The sequence below is a fragment of the Pipistrellus kuhlii genome, unplaced genomic scaffold (genome assembly GCF_014108245.1).
Source record: "Pipistrellus kuhlii isolate mPipKuh1 unplaced genomic scaffold, mPipKuh1.p scaffold_m20_p_4, whole genome shotgun sequence".
In the NCBI taxonomy this organism is placed as follows: Eukaryota; Metazoa; Chordata; class Mammalia; order Chiroptera; family Vespertilionidae; genus Pipistrellus; species Pipistrellus kuhlii.
Genome location: NW_023425540.1, coordinates 68,000,498 through 68,025,189, shown reverse-complemented (window position 1 = coordinate 68,025,189; position 24,692 = coordinate 68,000,498). Strand labels below are relative to the sequence as shown.

General features: G+C 42.6%; 1 protein-coding gene and 1 long non-coding RNA gene across 3 annotated transcripts in view; both read left to right on the top strand.

Annotated features, from left to right (window-relative positions):
• Positions 1-23,692, top strand: part of ALDH7A1 (aldehyde dehydrogenase 7 family member A1) — a 38,610-nt gene extending 14,918 nt beyond the window's left edge. The window contains exons 8-18 of one of the 2 annotated variants that reach the window (XM_036409051.2): positions 3,317-3,394; positions 5,576-5,673; positions 8,840-8,881; positions 10,945-11,039; positions 13,508-13,592; positions 14,831-14,937; positions 17,154-17,270; positions 18,808-18,905; positions 19,107-19,180; positions 22,355-22,430; positions 23,526-23,692. In XM_036409051.2, coding sequence (XP_036264944.1) covers positions 3,317-3,394; positions 5,576-5,673; positions 8,840-8,881; positions 10,945-11,039; positions 13,508-13,592; positions 14,831-14,937; positions 17,154-17,270; positions 18,808-18,905; positions 19,107-19,180; positions 22,355-22,430; positions 23,526-23,580 — 925 coding nt within the window. In that variant the 3' untranslated portion in view covers positions 23,581-23,692. The remainder of the gene's footprint in view (positions 1-3,316; positions 3,395-5,575; positions 5,674-8,839; positions 8,882-10,944; positions 11,040-13,507; positions 13,593-14,830; positions 14,938-17,153; positions 17,271-18,807; positions 18,906-19,106; positions 19,181-22,354; positions 22,431-23,525) is intronic. The other variant, XM_036409053.2, reaches the window with a different exon arrangement.
• LOC123651143 lies at positions 1,386-2,611 on the top strand. The gene is made up of 2 exons (XR_006739642.1): positions 1,386-2,221; positions 2,453-2,611. It is a non-coding gene; the product is annotated as an uncharacterized LOC123651143 (long non-coding RNA).
• Positions 23,693-24,692: the final 1,000 nt, after the last annotated feature.

Genomic DNA, 24,692 nt, shown 5'->3' with positions numbered 1-24,692 from the left:
GGGCTATAGTTTTTAACTATTCAACAGGTTAGTGGTTTTGTTTTCTACCCAGCTAACTCTTTTATTGCTTTTGTTTAATAGACTATTAGCAAAGCAGAAAGAAATATTATTCCAGGCATTCTTCTCACACTGTCTAAAATGTATTTTATCTTTTGATTAAAAATGGCTTTATTTACTCATATTTGAAAACTTGACAACTGACTGTGTCATAAAATCAACGTCAATAAACTTGTCACTCTGGAAGTTAGAGATCGTATACGAGAGTACCCCTTTCCATGTGAGTGATGATGCATCCTTTATGCTGGGTTGATTTTGTTCTTGGGGCAATTGGGGTATCCCTTTCCCCACTGAGTGCTGGGAGTGGAGTCCTTATGGTATCTCGAGAAAAATAATTTTCTGAGACTTTCACGGGATGATGAATGATTTTTATTTGCGTGGAATTGTGTCATGGGGTTTCCAAAGTCCCATTTCCCTTAGACCAGTGATAGACATGTCACGGAGGTTTCAGTAGAACAAGAAGCAAAGCCAGTGTCCAGAATGTCCCTTCCCGGTTGCAGCAGGGTCCTGTCAGCATCAGCTAGTTACAGTTTGTTAGTCCAGTGTGTGTGGGGGTCCACATGGCTGGTGGCCACGGGAGAATGCCAGGAAGCAGGCGTGAGACCCCAGGAAGCAGGAATCAACCAAGAGCGTGAACGCCTTTGTTTAGGGGATTAAATATCTCAAATCTTCGTGTGCTTGCAGTGGGCATGCCCATTCTGGCCGTTGACCTGTTCCCACGTGTGACTGACAGTCAAGTCCCCTCCAACATTGTCCCCAGTTTATCACCCCAGCTGTACTGGGCATGCGTCTATTTTCTCTCCGTCCGGTCTTTCCCCCAGCCATCTGCAGGGAATAGCTGGTGTCTCTGTAGGGAGTGTAAAGCTACAGCTTCCTGGTGAAGCTGCCCAATGATATGCCTATAATATTTGACCTTCCCTTTACTCCTTTCCTGTTATTAATAACTAGGATCAGTACAGTGGTATCACCCTCATGGCTTGCATTCTCTGATTTAAGAATTGTTGAAGAGAGCCTATGGTGGAGTCTATATGTAAGAATGTTTTCAATATTAGATCATTTATAGGATACTGGTTTAGGAATTGAAAAGTGAGCTGAAAAAGAGAGAATTAAAAAAAAAGAATAAAAAAAGAGACAATAGTATTTCCTTGAAAGGAATGTGTGATATTGAGCAAAATATATCCTTTAAGGTAGGGGTATTTGAATGAAATATTACATATTATTGTGATATACAAAACATAAAAATGATGAGATTCTCCAGGCAATTTTTTTTTCTTCAAAATAAAAAACTTAGAACTGGAAGAAAGAAAATCACTGTAAAGATTTTTTTTGTTAAGTTTATAGAGGTGACATTGGTAATAACATTTTGAGTGCACAATTCTATAATATATCATCTGTATAATGCATTGTATGTTCACCACCCAAAATCTAGTCTCCCTTCATTACCATAAATTTGACCCTCCCTTTATTCTCTCCCCCACCCCCCCTCTCTGGTGCTCACCTCCTGTTGTCTGTGTCTATAAGTTTGTTGTTTTGTTCATTCTTTTGTTGCTTTCTGTTTTATGTCACACATATGAGTGAAATCATATGATTATTGTTTATAAAGGACATCTTTTTGGGGAGACAACTGGAGTGTTTATTTACAATGGCAGTGGAATCTTTTATGGAGATGGGTATAGGATTTGGACCTTTTTTGAAATTTAAATTAAACCAGTTAGAAAGTAGCCAGCAAGTTGGCATGATTGATGAGAAAGAACCTTAGCTTTATTTAGGCCCATGCTCCTCAGAAAGATCAAAACAATTACCCTGTTTCAGAGAAAACAGAATGACTCGAGCCATTTTTATAATTCAAAATAAGATTGAATCAGCATGGAGCTGTGGTTATGTTAACGATTACAGTACAAGTTGTGGGAGTCTGAGGAAAAGCTGTGCTGTTTGCAGTGCTTTAACCTGGAGGTGCTGATATTTCCTGGCTACGAAAGGTTTGATGTGAAGGCAGCCCGCAGTAGTCCTGGACTTAAGGGTTTTGTGGGCAGGCCCAGCTCCCCCAGCTGCATCTCCTCACGACCTGCTCTAGGTTTGGGGAATGTTGGCGCTGCTTTGCGGAGATGTGCTAACCCTTCTCATTTGCTGATGGGGATGCCCTTTCACTTCTTTGTCTTTCTAGGTTTTATTTGTTTTTAAAAATACATTATATTTTGTTGATTTTTTTTTTTTTTTTTACAGAGAGGAAGGGAGAGAGATAGGGAGTTAGAAACATGGATCAGCTGCCTCCTGCACACCCCCTACTGGGGATGTGCCCGCAACCAAGGTACATGCCCTTGACCGGAATCGAACTTGGGACCTTTCAGTCCACAGGCTGACGCTCTGTCCACCGAGCCAAACCGATTTCGGCTAGGTTTTATTTCTTTTTAAAATTTCTTTACCATTATTTTAATGGATTTGTAGACAAAAAACACCAAAACAACAAAAAATGCCCTGTGATCAGTTAACCATCTTGAATCATATATGTCCTCATAGGTTGGCAGAAAATAATTGAAAACAATGATTTCTTGAACTACTTGACCAATGCTTTATATCTTTTATTTATTTTGCAGATTAAAAAAATATTTTAATTGTTTTTTTTAGAGAGAGAGAAAGGGAGAGGGATAGAAAGATAGAAACAGCCGAAGCTGGTTTGGCTCAGTGGTAGAGCTTCGGTCTGCGGACTGAAAGGTCCCAGGTTCGATTCCGGTCAAGGGCATGTACATTGGTTGCGGGCACATCCCCAGTAGGGGATGTGCAAGAGGCAGCTGGTTGATGTTTCTCTCTCATTGACGTTTCTAGCTCTCTCTCTCTCTCTTCCTCTCTGTAAAAAATCAATAAAATATATTAAAAAAAAAAAGAAAGAAAGATAGAAACAAATGAGAGAACATTGACCAGCTGCCTCCTGCACGCCCCCTGATGGGAATCAAACCTAAAACCTGGGTAAGTGCCCTGACCTGGGATTGAACCAGCGACCTCCTGTTGCAGGGGTCAACTCTCAACCACTGAGCAATACTGGCTGGGCAGTGTGTGTGTGTTTTAAATTTTTTTTAATATTCCTTTAGGGAGGAAAAAAAAAGAATTCTACTCTTAAGTGTTTGAAAACCTTATTTCTGTTATGTGAGGGGAAATCCAGGCCCGGATGTGTGAGGGGAGGAAGAGAGTCAGGTGGATGGAGTATTTAAAAATCCCTAAGAATGAAATGGCTTCCTTAGCAGTAACTGCTTTTCCTTTCCAGGATAATAGCCAAGGTCCTGGAGGACAACAAGCTGCCTGGCGCGATTTGTTCCTTGACTTGTGGCGGAGCAGATATCGGGTAGGTCGCTGTGTGCAGAACATCTTTCTGTTGAAGGACCCCAGGTTGATGGACTAGAACCATCTGTCCTAGAAGAGCTAAACGCAGGGCAGCTGGAGTGAGCATGTTTTTTTTGGAATCATTATTGTTAAGGACCTCATGGGCTCTGCCTTTATTAGTGCACAGACTCTGTTGGAGGGTAAGATACTGCCTTTTAATTGCCCAGAGCTACTATTGTAAGGTGTTTATATCCTACAATGACAAGCCGCTGTAATGCTGAGCAGTTCATGGCCTGCTGACACTTGATTTATCAAGGTGCGCTTACACAGCTGAGCTGGGCAATTGGAGTCTGGTGTCTCGCTGCCACCACCCCCATCCCCCCATCCCCTCACTCCCACCAAGAACCTAGCCTATTGGTCTGCGTTCTTCAGCCAACCAAAAAGGAGAACCTTGGGAATACAGCTTCTTTATTTTAATTTGTCCAGGGTTTTTTTTGTTTTGTTTTTTTTTAGAGTATTCACAGTGTTGTACAACCATCACCATTACCTTATTCCAAAACATGGGGGAAAGGGAATGGTTTGAGTGGACCCCAGAAGAAACCCTGTAACTATTAGCAGTCACTTCCTATCTCCCCCCCACACGTAGCAATCACTAAACTACTTCCTGCTTCCATGGATTTGCCTTCTTGAGACATTTCATAAAATCAAGTCATGCAACATGAGGCCTTTGTGTCTGGCTTATTCGCTTAGCCTAATGTCACAGCCTCTTTTTAAGCTGGAACTGACTGTATAATTGCTCAGAAGCATGATGAGATTGTTGTTATCAGCTTAGACTTGGACTAGGTGAGGTTTCATAGGGGTCTTATTGGTGTAGTTCAAATGTTAGTCTTTCTCTATTTTACCTCCATACTACTATACTTCTGGGCTATCTAAAAAAGGAGCAATAAATACTCCTTTTATTTTCAATAAGTGAAATATATGCATAGTGAATTATCTAAATGTCATTTAAAACGTGAGTATAATATCCTTTGACCAATTTGTTCTTCTGGGCATCCTTGCCTTTGGCCTTAGAGTAGCTCAAGTGATTGCATGAGTGTGTAGGTGTGCATCACGGAACAGCGGCCTTGGCTACCCATGCCTATGTTTGCTGGGCTGAATCTGAGGAGGCCTACATGGCTACATTCATCAGCTGTTGGTGCTCTATATTGGACTGATACTGTGGCTGCCTGGTTGGCCCACACCAAGCCCTTTGACGCTCCGAACTGAGCAAATCAATAGTGTCTGGTCTACGTTCCTTAGAAGCAGCTGGAACTCAGAGCATAGCCTTTATAAATCATCTTTCATGAGGGATACTTAGGATGGTTCCTACATTCTTTAGCTTTTTAATTCTCGAAGAATTAGTCATTTAATTGTGTAAAATAACTGGAATGCTTATTGAAGAAATGCTAAGGTCATGTTGTCAGTAACCCAGTTGGGACATAAAGGACTATCTTTCTTTTTTTAAAAATATATATATTTTTAATTTATTTATTTATTTATTTATTTAAAATATTTTATTGATTTTTGTAGAGAGAGGAAGGGAGAGAGATACAGAGTTAGAAACATAGATGAGAGAGTGTCATCGATCGGCTGCCTCTTGCACACCCCCTACTGGGGATATGCCCGCAACCAAGGTACATGCCCTTGACCGGAATGGAACCCGGGACCTTTCAGTCCCCAAGCCGATGCTCTATCCATTGAGCCAAACTAGCCTGGGCTTATTTATTGATTTTTTACAGAGAGGAAGGAAGAGAGATAGAGAGCTAGAAATGTCGATGTGAGAGAAACATCGACCAGCTGCCTCTTGCACACCCTCTACCGGGGATGTGCCCACAACCAATGTACATGCCCTTGACAGGAATCGAACCTGGGACCTTTCAGTCCGCAGACCGATGCTCTACCACTGAGCCAAACCGGCTTTGGCAGGACTATCTTTCTTAATAATGTCCTCAAAGTGATTTCTGTTTATAGAGAGCTCAGAAGAGGTTAGCCTATTGTTTTCCATGGTTCCACTTGTGAAAATCTAGTTCATTTTCACAAAGACCTTCCCTTGCTCTCCTATAACTTGGACTGCCTTTCTAAGAGCCTATGTCAGGGTTTTCCGGCCAGTACCATTAGGTGGCGCCATTGCTGGCTTTCTCTGAGTGACCTGTCTGTTCTGCAGCACAGCCATGGCCAAGGATGAGCGTGTGAACCTGCTGTCCTTCACCGGGAGCACTCAGGTGGGGAAACAGGTGGCCCTGATGGTGCAGGAGAGGTTTGGTAAGTGTTGGCTTTCTAATGATTTTAATTCCCTCAGAGGTATGGATGCGAAATGGAAAAGTTTTTTGTTTTGTTTTTCTTGACCCTTTCCATGAGATACCAGCCATGTTTATCTGAATGTCCAAGTAAAAGAAAAGGGTACAGTTATTAGTGGGTTAATATTAGGCAATCGAAAATGTAAATAGCATAATTGGAAAGGAAAAGGGTGTCATTTTTCTCTCTATATGACTGTAATAAAATCATATCAAATGTATAAGTTCTGTCAGGTCTATTTGGCAAATTAAAAAAAAGAAGACTCACAATCTAAATAGGAATATAGGACCTACAGAGAATGTGGAATAGAAGATTTAAATCTGTTCCCTCATTTATATAAACATAGCTTTGTACACTTTATTTTATGGCTGATAACAGAAGGTTTGAAGGATAATACTGACTGTCATTTCTGGCTATTGTGAATTTGGACTCTAACAAGGGGAGACTTGATAGGCAATCCAGCCCTTTTGCTTTTGGGGCATTGCTTTTATTTATTTATTTGATTTTTTTTTTTTTTTTTTAAGAGAGGAAGGGAGAAGAATAGAGAGATAGACACATCAATGAGAGAGAGACATCATCAACTGATAGCCTCCTACACACTTCCTACTGGATATTTAGCCCACAACCTGGGTATATGCCCCAACCGGGAATCAAACCGTGACCTCCTGGTTCATAGGTTGATGCTCAGCCATGTCAGCTGGGCTCCTGTACCCTTCTTATTTGAAGTAGTAGTTAGATGTTCTCTCTTAAGTATTACTATTAATTAAATGGATTATGATAAAAAAAGGATAAATATTCTGTCTGTCTTAAGTTGCAGGTGCTTTTCATGGAGGGGGCTGGCTGCAGGAGTGTGTTTAGGGAGCAGACAGAGTTGGAAAGATGTAGGAAGCGTAGGTCTCTTCTCTTCTGCCGCACAGCACTTGCAGCCAGGCAGGAGGAGCTGATGGGAGGTGTGGCATCTTCTGTTCCCTCCCCTTCTCTTGCCATCTTGGGCAATGCTCTGCCGTAGAGACCAGGGCTGACGGGGCACTCAGTGACTTGGTCATAGCGGCCCTCTCCCCTTATCATCAGCGCTCACTGACATGTGACCGTTTTAGAGTGTGGAAGTGACACCTCTCCTGCTGTCACATACATTCCCGGCACCACAGATAAATAAAAGTGATTTGCATAGAAGCTGATTTTAAAGTGCATTTAAGGAAAAATAAATGTATGTTCAAATGGTGTGGTAGACACAGCTCTAAAATTTTTATTATTTATTTATTTATTTATTTATTTTCCCTCATTTTTTAAATTAAGGTATTATATGTGTACATACCTTACCAATCCCTCCTCCCCCCCCCCCACTCCCGTACATGCCCTCCCTCCCCAGAGTTTTTCATCCATTGGTTATGCTTATATGCATGCATACAAGTCCTTAGGTCGATCTCTTATCTCCCCCATATCTCCCTACCCTCTCTGCTGTAATTTGACAGTCTATTTGTTTCTTTACTGTCTCTGTGTCTATCTTTTTGTTCATCAGTTAACACAGCTCTAAAATTGAGGCAAATACATTTCAGATCTTTGTGCTGGGAGTGTAAGGTCAGAATGGCATTTGTAGCCTGCTGTGTAATTGCCTGGAATGTAAGCTGGCAACATGTATAGTAGCCCTAATGTTCATGCCCCTGACCTACATAGGTAAGAGGTAGATAGATATCTAACAGTCCATATATTCATCACTAGAGAAGTAGCTAAATGAAATTTGGTGCCTCATCATGATGGATACTATGCAGTGATTTTTTTTTTATAGTTCCTAATGATTTAAGGAGAAGGTATAAGATATTAATCAGAAAATAAAGTAAAATTAATTCAATAGTAAATGTAAGTGCACAGGAGAAAGATTGGAATGCACTATACCAAAGTATAAGGACAGATTTCATGGTGACCTGTGGGCCATAGCTCTTTGCCTGATACATTTTGCTTTTTAAAAAGTAATTTTCTACAATGAGCACATAATTTTTAAACCTTTTTATTGTGATCAGATGTATAAAAATTAACAATTTTAACCATTTTTAAGTGTGTGGTTCTATGGCATAAGTATAATTTACATTGCATAATCATCATCAATATCTATATCCAGAACTTTTTTTTGTTTGTTTTCCCAGTGGCCCCTTGGCAGCTACTATTCTATTTTCTGTCTCTGTGAACTTGACTCTTTTAGGAATATAACCAGAATCACACAATATTTGTTCTTCTGTGACTGGCTCAAGTCATTTAACATAATATCTTTAAGGTTTATCCATTTTGTAGAATTTCCATTCTTTTTAAGGTTGAATACTATTTCATTATATACACACACACACACACACACACACACACATTATACACACACACACACACACAATCCTATTTCATTATATATATATATACACACACACACATTTATTTTAGCCATTCATCCATTAGTGGACACTTGGGTTGCTTCCACCATTTAGCTGTTGTGAATAATGCTGCTATGAACACTGGGGTACAAATGGCTAATTAAGTACCTGCTTTTTACTTCTTTTGGCCCTGTACCCAACAGTTAAATTGCTAGATCATTCATATGGTAATTCTGTCTTTAATTTCTTGGGACATTGCCATATAGTTTTCCATAGTGGCTGCACCATTAATGCTAACTGGGGTTTTTTTGGAAATAACGTCAAACTTAGAGAAAAGTTGTAAGACATACAAAGTAATTTCTATATAGCCTTAACCAGATTCACCAGTTGCTTACATTTTGTCCCATTTGCGTTACCATTTTCTCTTTCTCCAGTAGCACATATACATACACACACACACACACACACACACACGCACCCTCGTACATATACACACACGTATATTGTGGTTGCATGTTATTTTTGAACCATTTGAAAAGAGTTGAAGACCTTTGTTCCTTTACCAGTATATTTCCTGAGAAATGAGTACATTGTGTCATATAACCACAGTACAATTATTAAAATCAGGAACTATTTCATTGATTCCATGCTCATGCTGTGTTTTAAGCCAGAAAACAGATTAAAACGTAACTGGGGTAGATTATGATTTGAGGCCATCTGTGAGTGTGCATGAAATACTAAAATAGGCATTAATATGTGTTTATATGTTTTTAAAGGGAGAAGCTTGTTGGAGCTTGGAGGAAATAATGCCATCATCGGTAAGGCTGCCCCTGTTTTTGTTTTGTTTTCCATTAGGAATATCTTCGGTAGCTGTCCTGAGTACATCACACTTGTAGGACCTCGTCTGGTCTGTTTTCGTACGTGCCCAAGGCCTGACTCACATGTTCAGGAATTTTACTTAGTTATCACTGCAGGCAGAGATAACTAGGAAGGAAGGGTGTTCATGTTGGAAAAGGTAACCTGGGCTTAGCACCTGTGTGCAAGACTTCCCAATGTGGCATTGTTCCTGGTTTTCCCTTCTCCCGGAAAACTGGCCACGTGTGTCTCTACAAAAAGTAACTCCTGCCGAAACCGGTTTGGCTCAGTGGATAGAGTGTTGGCTTGCGGATTGAAGGGTCCCGGGTTCGATTCCGGTCAAGGGCATGTACCTTGGTTGCGGGCACATCCCCAGTAGGGGGTGCGCAAAAGGCAGCTGATCGATGATTCTCTCTCATTGATGTTTCTAACTCTCTATCCCTCTCTCTTCCTCTCTGTAAAAAAATCAATAAAAATATATTTAAAAAAAAAAGTAACTCCTATGTGACTTCCATTAGATTTCAAAAGCATGAGTTTTTCTTTCATGGAATATTTGATGCTTTTATAACTGAGAAGGAACAAGCCCTTAAGGCATTTTAATCACTCACCTGTAGACTTGGGCATTACGTAAGTTTGTTTCTCAATTTCAGATAGTTGGGCATTACATAAGTCTGTTTCTCAATTACTGGTAGAAAATAGTCTACCAGTGTAACTGGGTAATACAATGACCATCCGTAGGTTGAGACAATAAAAGCATGGGTTTTGTGATAAAAAGCACACTTGCTAATTTGTACATTGCCATCACCATCACGTTTAAACGCTTGCACATTTGAAGTATAAGCCAGAAATTTTAAAAGCAGATGGCAAAGGGTTTTTTCAAGATGAAGTTCTAATATAATTAAAGAGTGAGCTCACTTAAAAATGTAGCTAGCACTCCTTGAGCTCTGGGTGTTTGCTGGGTGCTGTGCTCCGCGGGTTCGCATGCATTGCTTCATTTAATCCCCACAATAACCCCACGAGGCAGATACCATTATTTATCTCATTGAAAGGTTACACTCTGAGGCTTAAAGTGAGGGTGTGCCCAGGTGACGGGTCAGGAGGTGGTGGAACCAGCATTCATATCCTGGCAGTCAGACTCTGGAATACTGCTCTTTCCTTACCTCCTTGCTGCCACCCATTAGTACCCCAGACATTATCCCATTTATGGCGGAGGAAATTGAGGCTTAAAAAGGTAAAATAACAGAGCTAAAGGTGGTGGAAATGGACAAGATCCCGTGGTCTGCTTGGGTGCACAAACCCTCTTCTTACCCATCATGCTAGTCTGGGGGTGCTAGGAGTTTGGAAAAGGGACAATGGAAGATGTAAGAGGGAATCGTGTCCCTAAGTTTCTCTAAGGGGTAAGAAGGAAGGGATTACAAGTCACGTAGAGGGAAGGATTAACTTTGTAAAGACTGGGCTAGTGTTTTCTCTGAGGGTGAAGGAGGGGAGGAATGAATGCACAGAACAGAGGACATGGATCCTTCAGAGGAGCAGAGGAAGCTGGGAAGGGCCCTCAGAGCGTGTGGTCACTAAGTGGGGTGAGGTAATCCGGAGGAGGAGTAAAGAGCTCGAGGGGTTTCAGAAATGTGGACACACTTCTGCAGGAGCAACATGAGGATTTCGGGGTCTGGCCTGGAGCAGGGTGGGGTAGATGCTAGAGAGGCAGTCTGCAGGGTGATGGTCCTAGGCTTCCCCCGCTCTCCACGGGCCCAGGGAAGCTGGCAGTCAAAGTGGGCCTCGGGGCTGAGACTGGAGGGAGGAAAGCTGACAAAAGGGATGGCGGTCTTAGAGAGGAGACCTCGAGGAGGCTGCAGTGCAGGCTTAATGTCAGGAGCTGGGAGACACGAAAGGTGAAGAGGTCAGAGGAGCGAGACCCGCCATGCACATCTGTACTGGGATAACCTCTCAATTCTCTATGATCTTTTTAGCAAGTACCTTGTCTGCCTACTTCACAACACTGATAGGTGTATGTTTCTGCTTCTCTCAGCTTTTGAGGATGCGGACCTCAGCTTAGTGGTCCCATCAGCTCTCTTTGCTGCCGTGGGGACAGCCGGCCAGAGGTGCACCACCGCAAGGCGCCTGGTGAGTATGTGTGCAGGCATGGGAGGTGTCCTGCTCTTCAGATTGCACTGGTAGGGAGGTGTCGTAGAAGTGCTTCCTACCCATCATTCTAGGTGACAAATAATGTGGCCCTGGTCTCCTCTCAGCCAGGGACTGCCTTACCCCCAGCCCAGGCTAACAGCAGTCTCTCTCTAACTGGGTGGACTTGGACTAGGAGGTGAGACTGTTTTCAATCCCACACCCAGAACAATATGGACAAAGTCCAGTGCCACTTAGAGACTAAAGCAAGCTTAATATTTGACAAATTCTAAAATTGTTAGCTAACAGACAGCCTTGGCTTTTACTTATAAAAGCATTTTGAAGATTTTAATTTTGAGTTTATAAATCAAGTCTTTGGTTTGACTTGGTATGACATGGTGTATTGAAAAGCAAATGACTATGTATGTGCTCTCTTTATGAATAAACAAATACATAAATAAGACATTAATATTATGTGCATATAAGGAGATGATGTTTAGCTTCAGCATGAATAGGGCTTGGGATGTTAATCTCCACACTCAGATTTGAGCTGGGTTTCAAGTTTTGTGTCAGATACATCCTTGATTTTCATGATTCTTTTGGTAATGAAAAAACTGTGTACAACTAGACAAGTTTAGTTAGGCTCAAAATTTGGCTACATTTGTCATTTTTAAATTATTTATGTTAAGTTTTCCTCCTGTAATTAAAACAGTTTACAGTTGAATTACAGAGGAATTGATTTTGGGTTTTTACTCTCACCCACAGTGAGTCTGAACAAATTCTTCATAAGGTTCATATAGTCTAAATTAACAAAAATAAAAGATATATGAAAATTAAGTCTTTTCTTTTCCCAAAACATTTTATATACATTTTCCCTGTATTTTACAACAAAAAACACATTTTCTTGTTTTTACATTACTCAGTTTAAATTCTCAAAAAAGATCTAAGAGACAATATTCATAAAGCATTTACAGTTTATTAAACTTTATATTCCATTAATGCTGAGAAGAAAATGAGTTCTTTAAAAATGATTAGCCTATAATAATAAAACCTTAATAAGCAAATCCACCGAACAGTGGAACAACTGGTCGCTATGATGCGCATTGACCACCAGGAGGCAGACGCTCAATGCAGTCGCTGCTCCCTAGTGGTCAGTGTGCTCCCATAGGGCTCATGGCTGGTGAGCGCGGTGGTGGTGGTGGTGGTGGTGGTGGTGGTGGTGGTGGTGGTGGTGGTGGTAGCTTCCTCCACCTCCGCTGTAGGCAGGCAGTAAAGGAGCGAGGGGTCCCAGACTATGAGAGCCCTGGAATGCTAGAGGGATGTCTGATTGCTGCCTTAGGCCTGATCCCTAGGGAATGTCTGCCCCTGAGGGGTCCTGGACTGAGAGAGGTTGCAGGCCAGGCTGAGGGGATCTGCCCCCACTGCATGAATTTTGTGCATCGGGCCTCTAGTAACCTTAATATGAAATGCCATAGAAGGAGCATTTCTCTATTCAGCCAATTTTTTATTTTCCTTTGAGTCTTAGAGCAAATATATTTAAATATATTTTTATTGATTTCAGAGAGGAAGGAAAAGGGAGAGAAACATCAATGATGAGAGAGAATCACTGATTGGCTGCCTCCTGGTGGTTTGAGTCCTACTGGGGATTGAGCCCCCAACCCAGGCACGTGCCCTGACCAGAATTGATCCCTGAACTCCTGGTTCATAGGTCAGTGCTCAACCACTGAGTCCCACCAGCCAGGACATGCTTTATATTTAGTATTAAAAAGTTAGAAGCTATTATTAGTCATTGCTCAAAAAGATTTCCATTGAACAGTTAAGTGATATGTAGAAAAACCTATTGCAGTACTACAGACTAAAGTACTACTCATAATGTCAATGTATTTGCCATGTGGAGACCAACTCGGAGAATGGATGGCTAGACGAGTTCACCTCCACCACTGGGAACATAGCATGGAGCTCATGGCCTCCCCAGAGTGAGTCCAAGGCATGTCCTCACCTGAGTGAGGCCTCACTCTGAGAGCTTGGCCTGAGGCTAAGACCACCTGGTTACACAGCAGCAGAGGTCGGCTGTGGTGTGTGTTCTCCGTGACTCACGCAGGCATAGTGGGGAGATAGGTATACTAGGTGTTCTGCTTCTTACGTTATCCATTGCTCTAGAATAGACATTGGCATGATTGATTGTAAAGCTTAATCAAATGGATCCCTAGAGATCTGACCAAGACTTGTCTCATGGTTTTGTTCTAATAGCCATCTATAGGAAATTATTATCTTCCTGTAGTAAACAATTAAAATTAGGAATTATACAATTACAAAAATAAACACACTTGTATTTGCATATGTTTTAGAGATCACAATTTTTCAAAATTTATTATGAACTATAAATTGGCACTATTAAAAAAAATTGTACATTGTTAACAAATTGGTACGTTTATTTGACGATTCCCTTGCGTGTTTCTTTTTTCACTTAGTTTTTGCACGAGAGCGTCCACGATGAAGTTGTAAACAGACTTAAAAAGGCCTATGCACAGATCCGGGTCGGGAACCCGTGGGACTGTGAGTATCTGGTTGGTTTCAGAGGAATTCCTTTACGATGGTGTGACAGTGTTTCTGAACCCTCCCCGACCCCTTTCCTGAGAGGACTGGGGGCAGCCAGGGCAGGCTGTAGGGCGTTGAGGGTGACACGTCTTGCTTCTAGGTCCGGATCTGGAGTGCTTGATGTGTGGGAGGGGGGATGCCCCGGGCATGGTGTTCAGCTGGGATGAGTGTGATGAGCTTTTCTCTCTTCACCCCGTTCCCCTCATCTAAGCCACCACCGCCCACTCATGGAAGGCTGCAGGAGTCACCAGACATACTTCCCGCTCTTACCTCTGCCTTCCACAGTGACTAGAGTGATTTTTTAAAATGTACTTAGATTAGATGATTCACTCTTACTTTAAATATTCCATTGACTTTTCTTTGCTCTTTGACTAAAACCCAGATTTTTTTCCTGCTCCTTCTTTAGCAGGCTTATCATCTGTGTGATCTGGCCTATGCCGCCTTCCCTCGTTACCTCCTGACCTCTACCCCTGCCCTCCTACTTCCTGCCCTCTGTCCCCAGACTTCTGCCCCCATGCTCCTACCTCCTGACCTATGCCCCTGGGCTCCCTGAGCTCCAGCTGTTCCAGCCTCCTCTCAGTGCTCCAGCTGTTCCAGCCTCCTCTCAGTGCTGGGTTCCCAGGCTGCCCTGCTGCTCCTTCTGCCAAAAAGCTCATCACCCAGATCTTCCCGCAACTGGCTTCCTGCTACAAGACCACCTGCTCCCGAGCTTACCTGCCTGCCTTCTTCCTCTCTCCTGTAACTCTCTGCTTTCGGGCAGCCGTCCATGGGCGGCATGAGGCTCTCCCCTGTGAATTGCACACCAGCTGCTGAGCCTGTGAAGTTCTTAGAGAGTGGTCACCCTGCAATGAATGAACCAGGGGCTCGCTGGTTGATCTAAACCAGGGGTGGATACATACATTTGGCCTGCCACCTGTTTCTGTAAAGAAAGTGTGTCAGGACACGGCCACCGTACTCGCTTCCCTATCTTCTGTGGCTGCTTTCAGCTGCAGTGGCCACGCTGAGTAGTTGTGACAGACACCACAAGGGCCATCTGAAGCATCCCATGTTTACTGTCTGGCCCTTGGCAGAAGACGATTGCAGACACGGCTCTAAACCGAGAGGACACAGGAAGGGATTGGTTTCTGGGGAAGCTGTTATAAAAATAAACCGCTGCCATTTAAAGGACTGTGAAGGACATTCCCCTTTCTCTCCAGCTAACGTTCTCTATGGGCCGCTCCACACCAAGCAGGCAGTGACCATGTTTCTTGGGGCCGTGGAGGCAGCCAAGAAAGAAGGAGGCACTGTGGTCTACGGTGGCAAGGTAAGGGCAGCCCGGAGCTCGGCAGTGAGACTGTCACCTCCTCTCCCTGGGAGACCAGCCCCCGACTGTCCTCTTCCTCTCCTCCTTTTCGTAAAGGGGAACACATGCTTTAAACAGGGATGTCATAAACCAAGGGAATTTCTGGAAGGACACACAGGAATCTCAGAGCTGTGGCTGCCTTTGAATTGAGTCTCTAGGAATCACATGGAGGGAGACCTTCCTGGTACAGCAGAAGACTTTGTACTAAAGTAAATTAGAATCCGTATTTAATGGTTATTTTAAAAGGTGAAGTGAGAACGGGAATAAAAAACATGCACACCAAAAACATTTTAATTTAACACAGACAACTATATTTGAGTCTTTAGATGTAGTCAAAGCAGTTTTCTCATGTGTGGTAGGCATTTGCCTTCATCCTTGCATAAGCTATACCAATAATTTATTATCTACAATTTAGTTTCATTTTCTTTTTTTTTTTTTTTAAACATTTAATCTCCTTTATTTATTTTTTGTTTGTTTTTGTTAATCCTCACCCGAGGATACTTTTCCATTGATTTTTTTTTTTTTTTTAACAAGGATGGAAGATCGAGAGGGAGAGACATCCATGTGAGAATAACACATCAATTGGTTGCCTCCTGCAGGAGCCCTGACTAGGGCTCCAGGCTGGGGAGGAGCCTGCAACCAAGGTACGTGCCGTTGACCGGAATAAAACCCGGGACCCTTTGGTCCACAGGCTGATGCTCTATCCACTGAGCCAAACCGGCTAGGGCTCATTTTCTTTTTAAAGAATATATTTTTATGGATTTCAGAGAGGAAGGGAAAAGGAGAGAGAGAGAGAGAGAGAGAGAGAGAGAGAGAGAGAGAGAGAGAGAGAGAAAGAGAAGAGAAGAGAGGGAGGGGGAGGGGGAGGGGGAGGGGGAGGGAGATCAATTGATTGGCTCCCTTCCACACACTCCACACTGGGGTTTGAGCTCGCAACCCAGGCATATGCCCTGACTGGGAATTGAACTTTGACCTCCTGGTTCATAGGTCAATGCTCAACTACTGAACCATGCAGGCTGGGCTTTAGTTTCACTTTTCACTGAGATGAGCCTCTTGCAAAGCTATCTGAGAGAAGACTCCTCTCTGGTTGTCTGACCAGTGACACACCCACATCTCATTGGACAGCACATCTATGAAAATTATGTATTTTTTTGTTACTTTTGTTGAGTTTTTTCCTGAAACGTTCAACTTAATTTTTATAGAAATAGCTCTTTTTCCCTTTGTGTAATACTTATTTAAGTTATGCAGCGCAACATAGCATTAAAGTAACAGATACAGCTGCCATACCCAGGACTGGGAGTAAATCCAGTTGACTCTTGGTAAACATAAGCTGAGAGGCTGATGCAGATTTACACAGACAAACCGGAGAGTCGACCTCCTAACAGGGCAGCTTACTGTGGACACCAGTAAGGGATGGAAGGAAAAGTGATCATTAAGTGAACAGGAACTAGTAATTTGATTACAGGAGGTTAGTTAGGAACGTCTACACGCTATCCTTTTGGAGCTTTTGATTTTTGTACAGTGTGTATTAGTTTGCTGTGGTTGCCATAACAGAATATCATAGATTGGGTGGGTGAGACAGCAGGACTTTATTTTTCTGGCAGTTCTGGGGGCTGGAAGTGTAAGTCAAGGTGCTGGCAGGATTGGTTTTTGGTGAGGCCTCTGTTCTGGCACCAAGTGTCCTCACTCAGCCTTCCCTCTGCATGAAGAGGTGGGCACTGGCTTCTTCCTCTTCGAAGGACATCAGGTCCATGAGCTTAGATCCCCACCCACGTGACCTCATTTAGCTTGACCTCCATAAAGGCCCTGCCTCCAAATTCAGTCTCTCTGAATTTGGGGGTTAAGGTTTCAACGAATTTGGGGGTGGGGACACAATGTAGCTATAACACAATGGGTATAGGTGAATTTTAAAATCATCTCTTTTAACTTTTTTTCAATGCTACTTGGCTGTGATACATGGCACAGCTCTATATCCTTGATTTCTCTTTTCTTTGACCAAGTGAGAGCCAATAGGAGGCAGAGAAAATTTTCATTCGTGGTGGGAAGTTATTGTGCAGAAACAATTCACCTAAAATGGCGTTGGCTTTTTTTTCTCCTAAGTATCAGCAAAGATACCTGACCACAAGTACTGGAACACAAAGTGCTTTCATTGCTTTTATTTCCTTTCTCTGCCGAAGGTTATGGATCGCCCTGGAAATTACGTGGAACCGACGATTGTGACGGGTCTTGCCCACAATGCATCCATTGCGCACACAGAGACTTTTGCTCCAATTCTTTATGTCTTTAAATTCAAGGTAAAAAAATGAGTCCTGTCACTCTTTTCTCTAGTCTAATGGTGAAACAAACATTAGAAGGCCAGGAGAAAAATGAAGGTGTGTTAAATTTCACTCGATTTGCCTTTAGGGGGGTTTTAGAAAGTCCTTCTGGTCGAAACCGGTTTGGCTCAGTGGTAGAGCCTCAGTCTGCGGACTGGATTCCAGTCAAGGGCACATCCCTGGCAGGGTGTGTGCAAGAGGCAGCTGGTTGATGTTTCTCTCTCATCGACGTTTCTAGCTCTCTATCTCTCTCCCTTCCTCTCTGTAAGAAAAATCAATAAAAATATATATATATTTTTTTTTTAAAAAAAAAAGTCCTTCTGGTTAGAATAAACTTGGAAGTTATGGATAAAATATGGTGGGATGAACACTTCGAACCGTAGAGCACATCACGCGAGCTGCCAGGGAAACCAAGGCTGTGTTGCAATTTATGGAGATTGTGGCCCTCATCTCCTGTATCACCTGACTCTGAGCTGAGTGCGCCAGAAATCTGGCTTCTGTGCAGAAGGAACAGATCGTGTGAAAGGCTGAGAGCCAGCCGATAAAATGAGAAGACTGAGGGCAGCGTAAAGATCTCCAGTTGCAATCTGTCTCCGAAGACAGAGTATGGTGGTTGTAATAGATGAAGAGAACTACAGGGTCTCCTTCCCCAGGGTGAGACACAGGCCCCAGCCCTGCCAGATCATATTTAGAGACTGAGTCAAGGTCTGGATGTTCCATGATTGACTGCTGAGGAGTAATGAGAATCGCACCTTACTGCAGTCACATGATTGTATTTCTTAACGTCTTGCTTTAAAAATTGTTTTATCATGTTTCACATATGGTGATTAGAGAGTATAATTTCATGTTTTGTAGTGTGTGCTTGCATGACTATGAGCTCTTGAACAAATAATTTTAAAAATATATATTTTATTGATTTTACACAGAGAGAAATTGAGAGGGATAGAGAGTTAGAAACGTTGATGAGAGAGAAACATCGACCAGCTGCCTCTTGCACACCCCCTACTGGGGATGTGCCCACAACCAAGGTATGTGCCCTTGACTGGAATCGAACCCGGGACCTTTCAGTCCACAGGCCGATGCTCTATCCACTGAACCAAACCGGTTTCGGCTTGAACAAATAATTTAAACTCTGGGGCCTCCTTTGCCTCATCTGTAAATTGGGGATAATAGGAAAATCTGTCAAAAGTGAGGAATAATTAAATGTATGCTAAGTGGTGGTCAGTGTGTTGCACTTAATAAGAGTTCAGTAACTATTAGATGTTATATATATTGATAGTAGCTTGAATGGAAGAATGTATTGGAGTGGAGCCTGGAGTAAAGATTTGATTTTTGTTCCCTGAAGTACATTGGGGAGAAAAACCCTACAAAGGTGCTATACGAGAAGTAGACTTTGTGACTCTGTGCTTCCGTTTTTGCACTAAAATCATACTGGTGCACCTCATGAAATGAGTCTGACAGTAACTTTGACCCGATCCCTGTGTCATCTAATAGCTTTGACCATCTGTCCTTTCAGAACGAAGATGAAGTCTTTGCTTGGAATAATGAAGTAAAACAGGGACTTTCAAGTAGCATCTTTACCAAGGATTTGGGCAGAATCTTCCGCTGGCTTGGGTATAACCTTGTTTATTGTTGAGACCTCTGTCAGTCTGATTTGCGTGGTGATGGACTTTAAAAGAAACACATGAAACCATCATAGTTGAAAATCCATTTTTTTTTTGGCACTGAAAGTCTTAAGAGTTTGTTTGGGTTGTTTGTTTTGTTCTTTTGCTTTTCTATACGTTGCTCTCACCATGCCTCCCTGTTTACACACAGACCGAAAGGATCAGACTGTGGCATCGTGAACGTCAATATTCCGACGAGCGGGGCTGAGATTGGAGGCGCCTTTGGTATGTGCAGCACGTGTCTCCTTTCCGTGGTGGGCCGTGTCGTGGTCTGCTAGGGCTGCCGTAGCAAAATACCACAGACCCGGTGGCTTCAACAACAGAAATGAATGTGCTCACCTTCCTGAAGGCTGGAGTCCAAGACCAAGGTGTTGGCAGGTTTGGTGACTCCTGAGGCCTCTCTTCCTGGCTTGAGGCCACCTTTGTCTTGTGTCCTCACATGGCCTTTTTTCTGTACACACACCTCTGGTGTCCCTTCCTCTCATAGGGACACCCGTCCCATTGGCTTCAGGCCCTCACTTTATGACTTCATTTAACCTCAGTGACCTACTTAAGTCTTCTATTCATTTGTTTACTGAGCTCAGCTACAGTCTGAGTTATTGGAGGCTAGGGCTTCCACATGTTCATGGGGGCAGGTGGGAAGGAGGGGGAGACAGTTCAGTTCATAGCAGGCAGTAAAGGGAAAGCAGAAGTGGCTTTTTAGAAACGTTTGACCAAGAAACTGAAATACTCATCTTGCCTGGTCTAACATGCCTGAGAAAGCTCACGTCCCATATTCCGAGTGACTGTCCGGGGCCCTGCCTTCTATCCTCAGTCGCAGCATCACGCTGGGGCAGGGCCCTCAGCCTGAGATGTGTGGGCCCCTGACGTGGTGGCATCTGTTTTCTGGGGAGACGGTTCAAGACCCTCCTCCAAAAAAAAATTAAGACCCCTCCTTCAAAGGCAGAAAATTTCACATGAAAAATTCTGGTTTGTATTGGCAAAGTGGGCATAGTAAATGTTAAATGTTCTCTTTCATCTTAGATAAGATGGCTCCCTTTTCACGGAGCCCTGTTTCTAATTTCTTATTTAGTTATTTATTTTTATCTATTTATTTCCACCTCCAGCCCACCGCTAACCCACACCTATTTTCTCTTTACGTGCTTAAACTTAGTAATAGTAATAATTAAAAAAAAAATCTTCCCAACAGTCATTTATTGTTTTACTTATTAAAAATGATTCAAAGTATAGTAAACACAGGTTGCCTTTAATTATATAGAGAAGCAACACAAGCATTCATTAACCTTTGTAAAAGTTTAAGTAATTCGGGGCATTCCTATATTTTAGACAAAACTATAATTACTATTCAGTGTGAAAACTTTGACAAAAGTTTTCTGCTTTCATTTCACTCTGTCACCCTTGCCCTCCACTATTTAGTGGCCTGAATGCATCTGTCTGTCCTTCTGTAACCCTTTAATCCCTGTATCCAGCCCATGCCCCTCTTCTCTCCTTTTCTTCAATTCAGCCCTTAACATTAAATTTTTTTTTAATTTAAAGTTTTAGAATGAAAAAAGAAATTCTGCCCACACTTCCTTTCCCTCCTTTCCCAGAGGCAACCATTTTGAGATCTCACTAAAAGAAGAAAAGTGTACTGACCCCTGAGTTTACTTCGGTTTTTCTGAGTAGTGTGCTATCACGGCACTGTTTCGCAGCTTTAGACATTATGCATTGACCCTCTGCGGTGCCCGATTAACCTTTAATTCCTCTCTTCCCCATAAGCGATAGGGCACTGTTGTGTGGGTGCGGTCTGGAGGAAAGGAGGTGCTAGAGTCTTCTCCAGTGGAGTCACAGCGATGAGCTTAGTTCCTCCAGCAGGGGATTGTGACAGAGGGGTAGTCCGCCAGGAAAGCAAATGACAGACTCCGCACCCCAGCCTTCTACTGGGGCCTGGTTGTGGAGGCACCTCCTGCTGGCACATCCCCCAAATCCCAGGCTCTCAGAGGAAGGCAGGTGTTGAACATAAACCACATTGCTTGTACAGAAACAGTTCAGGCCCAGTGAGGCACCTCAGTCATTCGGGGACTTTTTTTATTTTTTTATTTAATCAGTGTAGGAATTGTGTAGCAGCTATGGGCCCAGATGCAAGCAGACCTGCTCTGCTTTTTCTGCATAGTTCAGTTTTGAATTAATTTTTCCTCAGAGTTTTGGAGCTGTTTGTTTTCTGGTTTCTAGTATTGTGGTTGGAAAGCTCAATCCACTTTGATTTCCAATCTTTTCCCCCTGCTTTTAAAAACATGTTCTGAAATGTCATAGTAATATGCCTCAGTGGAGATCTTTGTAAAAGTATCTGTGGGCCAGTGAGTGGGCCAGTGATTGTCCTTGGGTAGTGGGACTCACATTTTGCAGTTCTGATTTTGCCTTTGGCAGTGTTTCTTTGAAAGTTTTTCCTTTGATTTTTCTCTACTTTAATTTTTGGAACTTCTATTATTTAAATGTTATCTCTTTTTTTCTTTTTCTTTTTTATATGGGAAATTTTCTCAAATTTTTCTTGTAATCCGTCTACTAAGTTTTTTCTTCTTTGCTGTTATTAAAAACAACACCGAGACATTTCTTGTCATCTGATGACAGTTTTAAATGGTATCCTTTTCTTATTTTTATGGATTCATTATCTTCTTATAACCTGAGGATATTAATTTAACATTTAAAATATTTTATTATAAAAGCATTTATGTATGTTATAAAAAATTACACATAGATCATCATAAATTTACACTAACAAAAGAGAAACATGCAAATTGACTATACCTTCATGATGCCCACCAGCCAATCAGGAGTGAGTATGCAAATCAACACAACAGCTGGTGAGTTAATTTGCATACGCAAGCACTACGCTGCAGGGTGGAATGGGATGCTTGTGTTGTCACCATCATGGCAACGATGAAGACGTTCTGTATCGCCCCAGCAGCTCCAGGCCCCTGGGCAGCGTGGGAAGCAGAGAGGAGGCTCCGAGCTGAGTGAAGATGGTGCCAGCAGCCAGGGGGAAGGAAGGCCCACTCTTGCACAAATCTTCATGCGTTGGGCCTCTAGTGAGAAAATAAAAACATTTCCTTTGTCTGCCGTTCTATTCTTAACACCTTGGTTTAAAGGTGTTATTGGCAAAGTTTTTTTTTAAAAGGTTTTCTTCTTCCTGACACATTTCCGTTTCCTCTTAATTCTTTTTTTTTTTAATTCTATTTTCATTTTATTTTGGTCTCTATCTTTTATTGATTGGTTTGCAAAGGAAATTGGGCTGAATGTCCAGGAACTGGTCAGGTAGCTCTGGTCGCCTTTTGGTATCTTCTCGTCAGTGGTACCGAGTAGGAGCCCACGCAGATAGCAACAGCCCAGGAGACGAGATTGAGCTGCTTTGTGTTCCTCCAGGGGGAGAGAAGCACACCGGCGGTGGCAGGGAGTCCGGCAGCGACGCCTGGAAACAGTACATGAGAAGGTCTACCTGGTAAGAAAGACGCTGGGAGGACGCTTAAAGCTATTGCAGTGTGCATTTACACTCTTCTACTTCCGCTCTGGCTTTATGCCTTTCCATTTATCTTCCTTTTTCTAATATTCCAGGCTCTCCCCTCCCTTTTGTACTATTGTTTTTCTACTTTCTTATCCAGCTTTAGCTAGTGCCCAACAGCCGACTAGGAAACCATCTCTTTGGTAGTTTCTATCAGAGACAGCATAGGAACAGGGCACTGTGGGGAGGGGTCCACCAGCAGGAGAAAGCAGAAGAAGCTGTCCTTTCCCGTTTTCTTTTTGGGCGCAGTTACCTCCCTTGCTGCCTGTAGAATCAGAAGGAGAGGAGGTGTGCAGGGGCTTGGGGGCCTGGCTAGCAAGCTGGGGGATCCCAGTTCTCTGAATAGCGAGCATGACCCTTCAAAGTTAGACTAGCTCATTCCCTCAGCACATGAGTAGCTGGTAAGGGAGTTGGCTTCTGGGAGATTTTGACTAGTTCTTTTTTTTAAAATACATTTTATTCATTTTTCACAGAGAGGAAGGGAGAGGGATAGAGAAACATCAATGAGAGAGAATCATCTATCAGCTGCCTCTTGCACACCCCCTATAAGGGATGTGCCCGCAACCAAGGTACATGCCCTTGACCAGAATTGAACCTGGGACTTTTCAGTCTGCAGGCCGAAGCTCTATCCACTGAGCCAAACCGGTTTTGGCTAAATTATTATAGTTCTTACTTTTTATCACATTGGGAATATCTGTTTTTCCTGCTAATTCAATACGTTTTTTAATTCAATATACGTTATTGAGAGAGAAAAGATTGTTATAGTCCCCCTATTCTCATGCTTTGAAACTATGAATGACATTACATGCTGAATGTTTTTTCAGACTTTTGTGTCCTTCCTCTTTTTTTCTTTTAGAAAACTGGATTCATACCAGAATTGTTTTCATATTTTCTTGACTATCCTGTAATTTGGACATTTCACATTGTTAACATATACCGTAGATCAGCTACATTTTTTAAAGGCATAAAAATATTCTATATTATGTACATGCTGTCCATCATTTAATTTTGTTCTTTTTTTCCCCCCCTCCTTAGTACCATCAACTACAGTAAGGACCTTCCGCTGGCCCAAGGAATCAAGTTTCAGTAAAGGTGCTTTAAATTGACATTACTTCAAGTCTTCCAGGTTTTCTTGCAGCTCTGTCTTCTGAAGCAGACAAAGAAATTAAGATTTTCCCTGAATAAATGCATCCTTTTGAGTATGACAGTGGCTAATTCTTTTATGCCCCCGAGGTCCTGACTAAATCAAGAGACTCATTAAAAAAAAAATTGTCATGGCATAGCCATATTTAGTATAAAGCAGGAAAATGGATTTTTATGTTTCTAGTAGTTACTAATTTTTTTTTTACAGTTTATGATTACTTCTCGAGGTGGCTTGAGTCACCACAGGAGAAGTTTGTTTTAATTAAAAATGTTTACTTTATAATTTCTCTTTAATTAGATATTTAAGGAGGCTCTTCCTCCTCCTGTGTATCTACAAAGCCATGACTTTGTGTCCAATGTGGAGTAATGACTACCCACTGCATGGTTGGGCGGGGGTTTCAGGGGATGCGGGGCTGGGGACTGGCAGCTCTAATCTGAGGTGTCAAGTTAAACTGATTCTGAAAACTCTCTTTGAAACTAATCCGTCATTTTTCTACGTATTTCTATCAACACCAAGGACATTTGCCATAATGTTTATTAAAAAAAACTTTACTTTTGAGTTGGTTCTCTTTGTTCTTTGACCTCACGAATGAAAGTTGCTCATTAGTGTCTTCAGCCACAGAAGTCACATTGTGTATTTGTATGTGTTCTCCTGGCTGTGTACCTGAGTGCATGCTTTGCTGGGAATCCTGTGCTGCTGACTATGTCACTGTGGGCCCAGGCTGACTCCCTACCCCTCCCTGCCGGCCTCTGGTGCTGTGGCCCTCCTGCCAGCTCCCAGCTCACACTGTGGATAGGAGGAGCTTGTGGTCAGCATGCCAACTCCTGCCTAGGGTTTTGCTGTATGTCTCCAGTCCCTGGAGAGAGCATCCAATCGGCCAATCCTAGGATCCTGGCTCTGGTTCTGTAGGAAGCGGGTAGAAGACTCAGTCATTTTGGTTTCCCTTTTGGGAGGGAAGCACTCCAGGTGAAGACTTCATGCAGTGTGATGAGGCAGTTTTCTCAAAGCAAATGGGGTGTCTGCCACCGCAGAACATTCTCTCAGTTATTCTGTCCCTG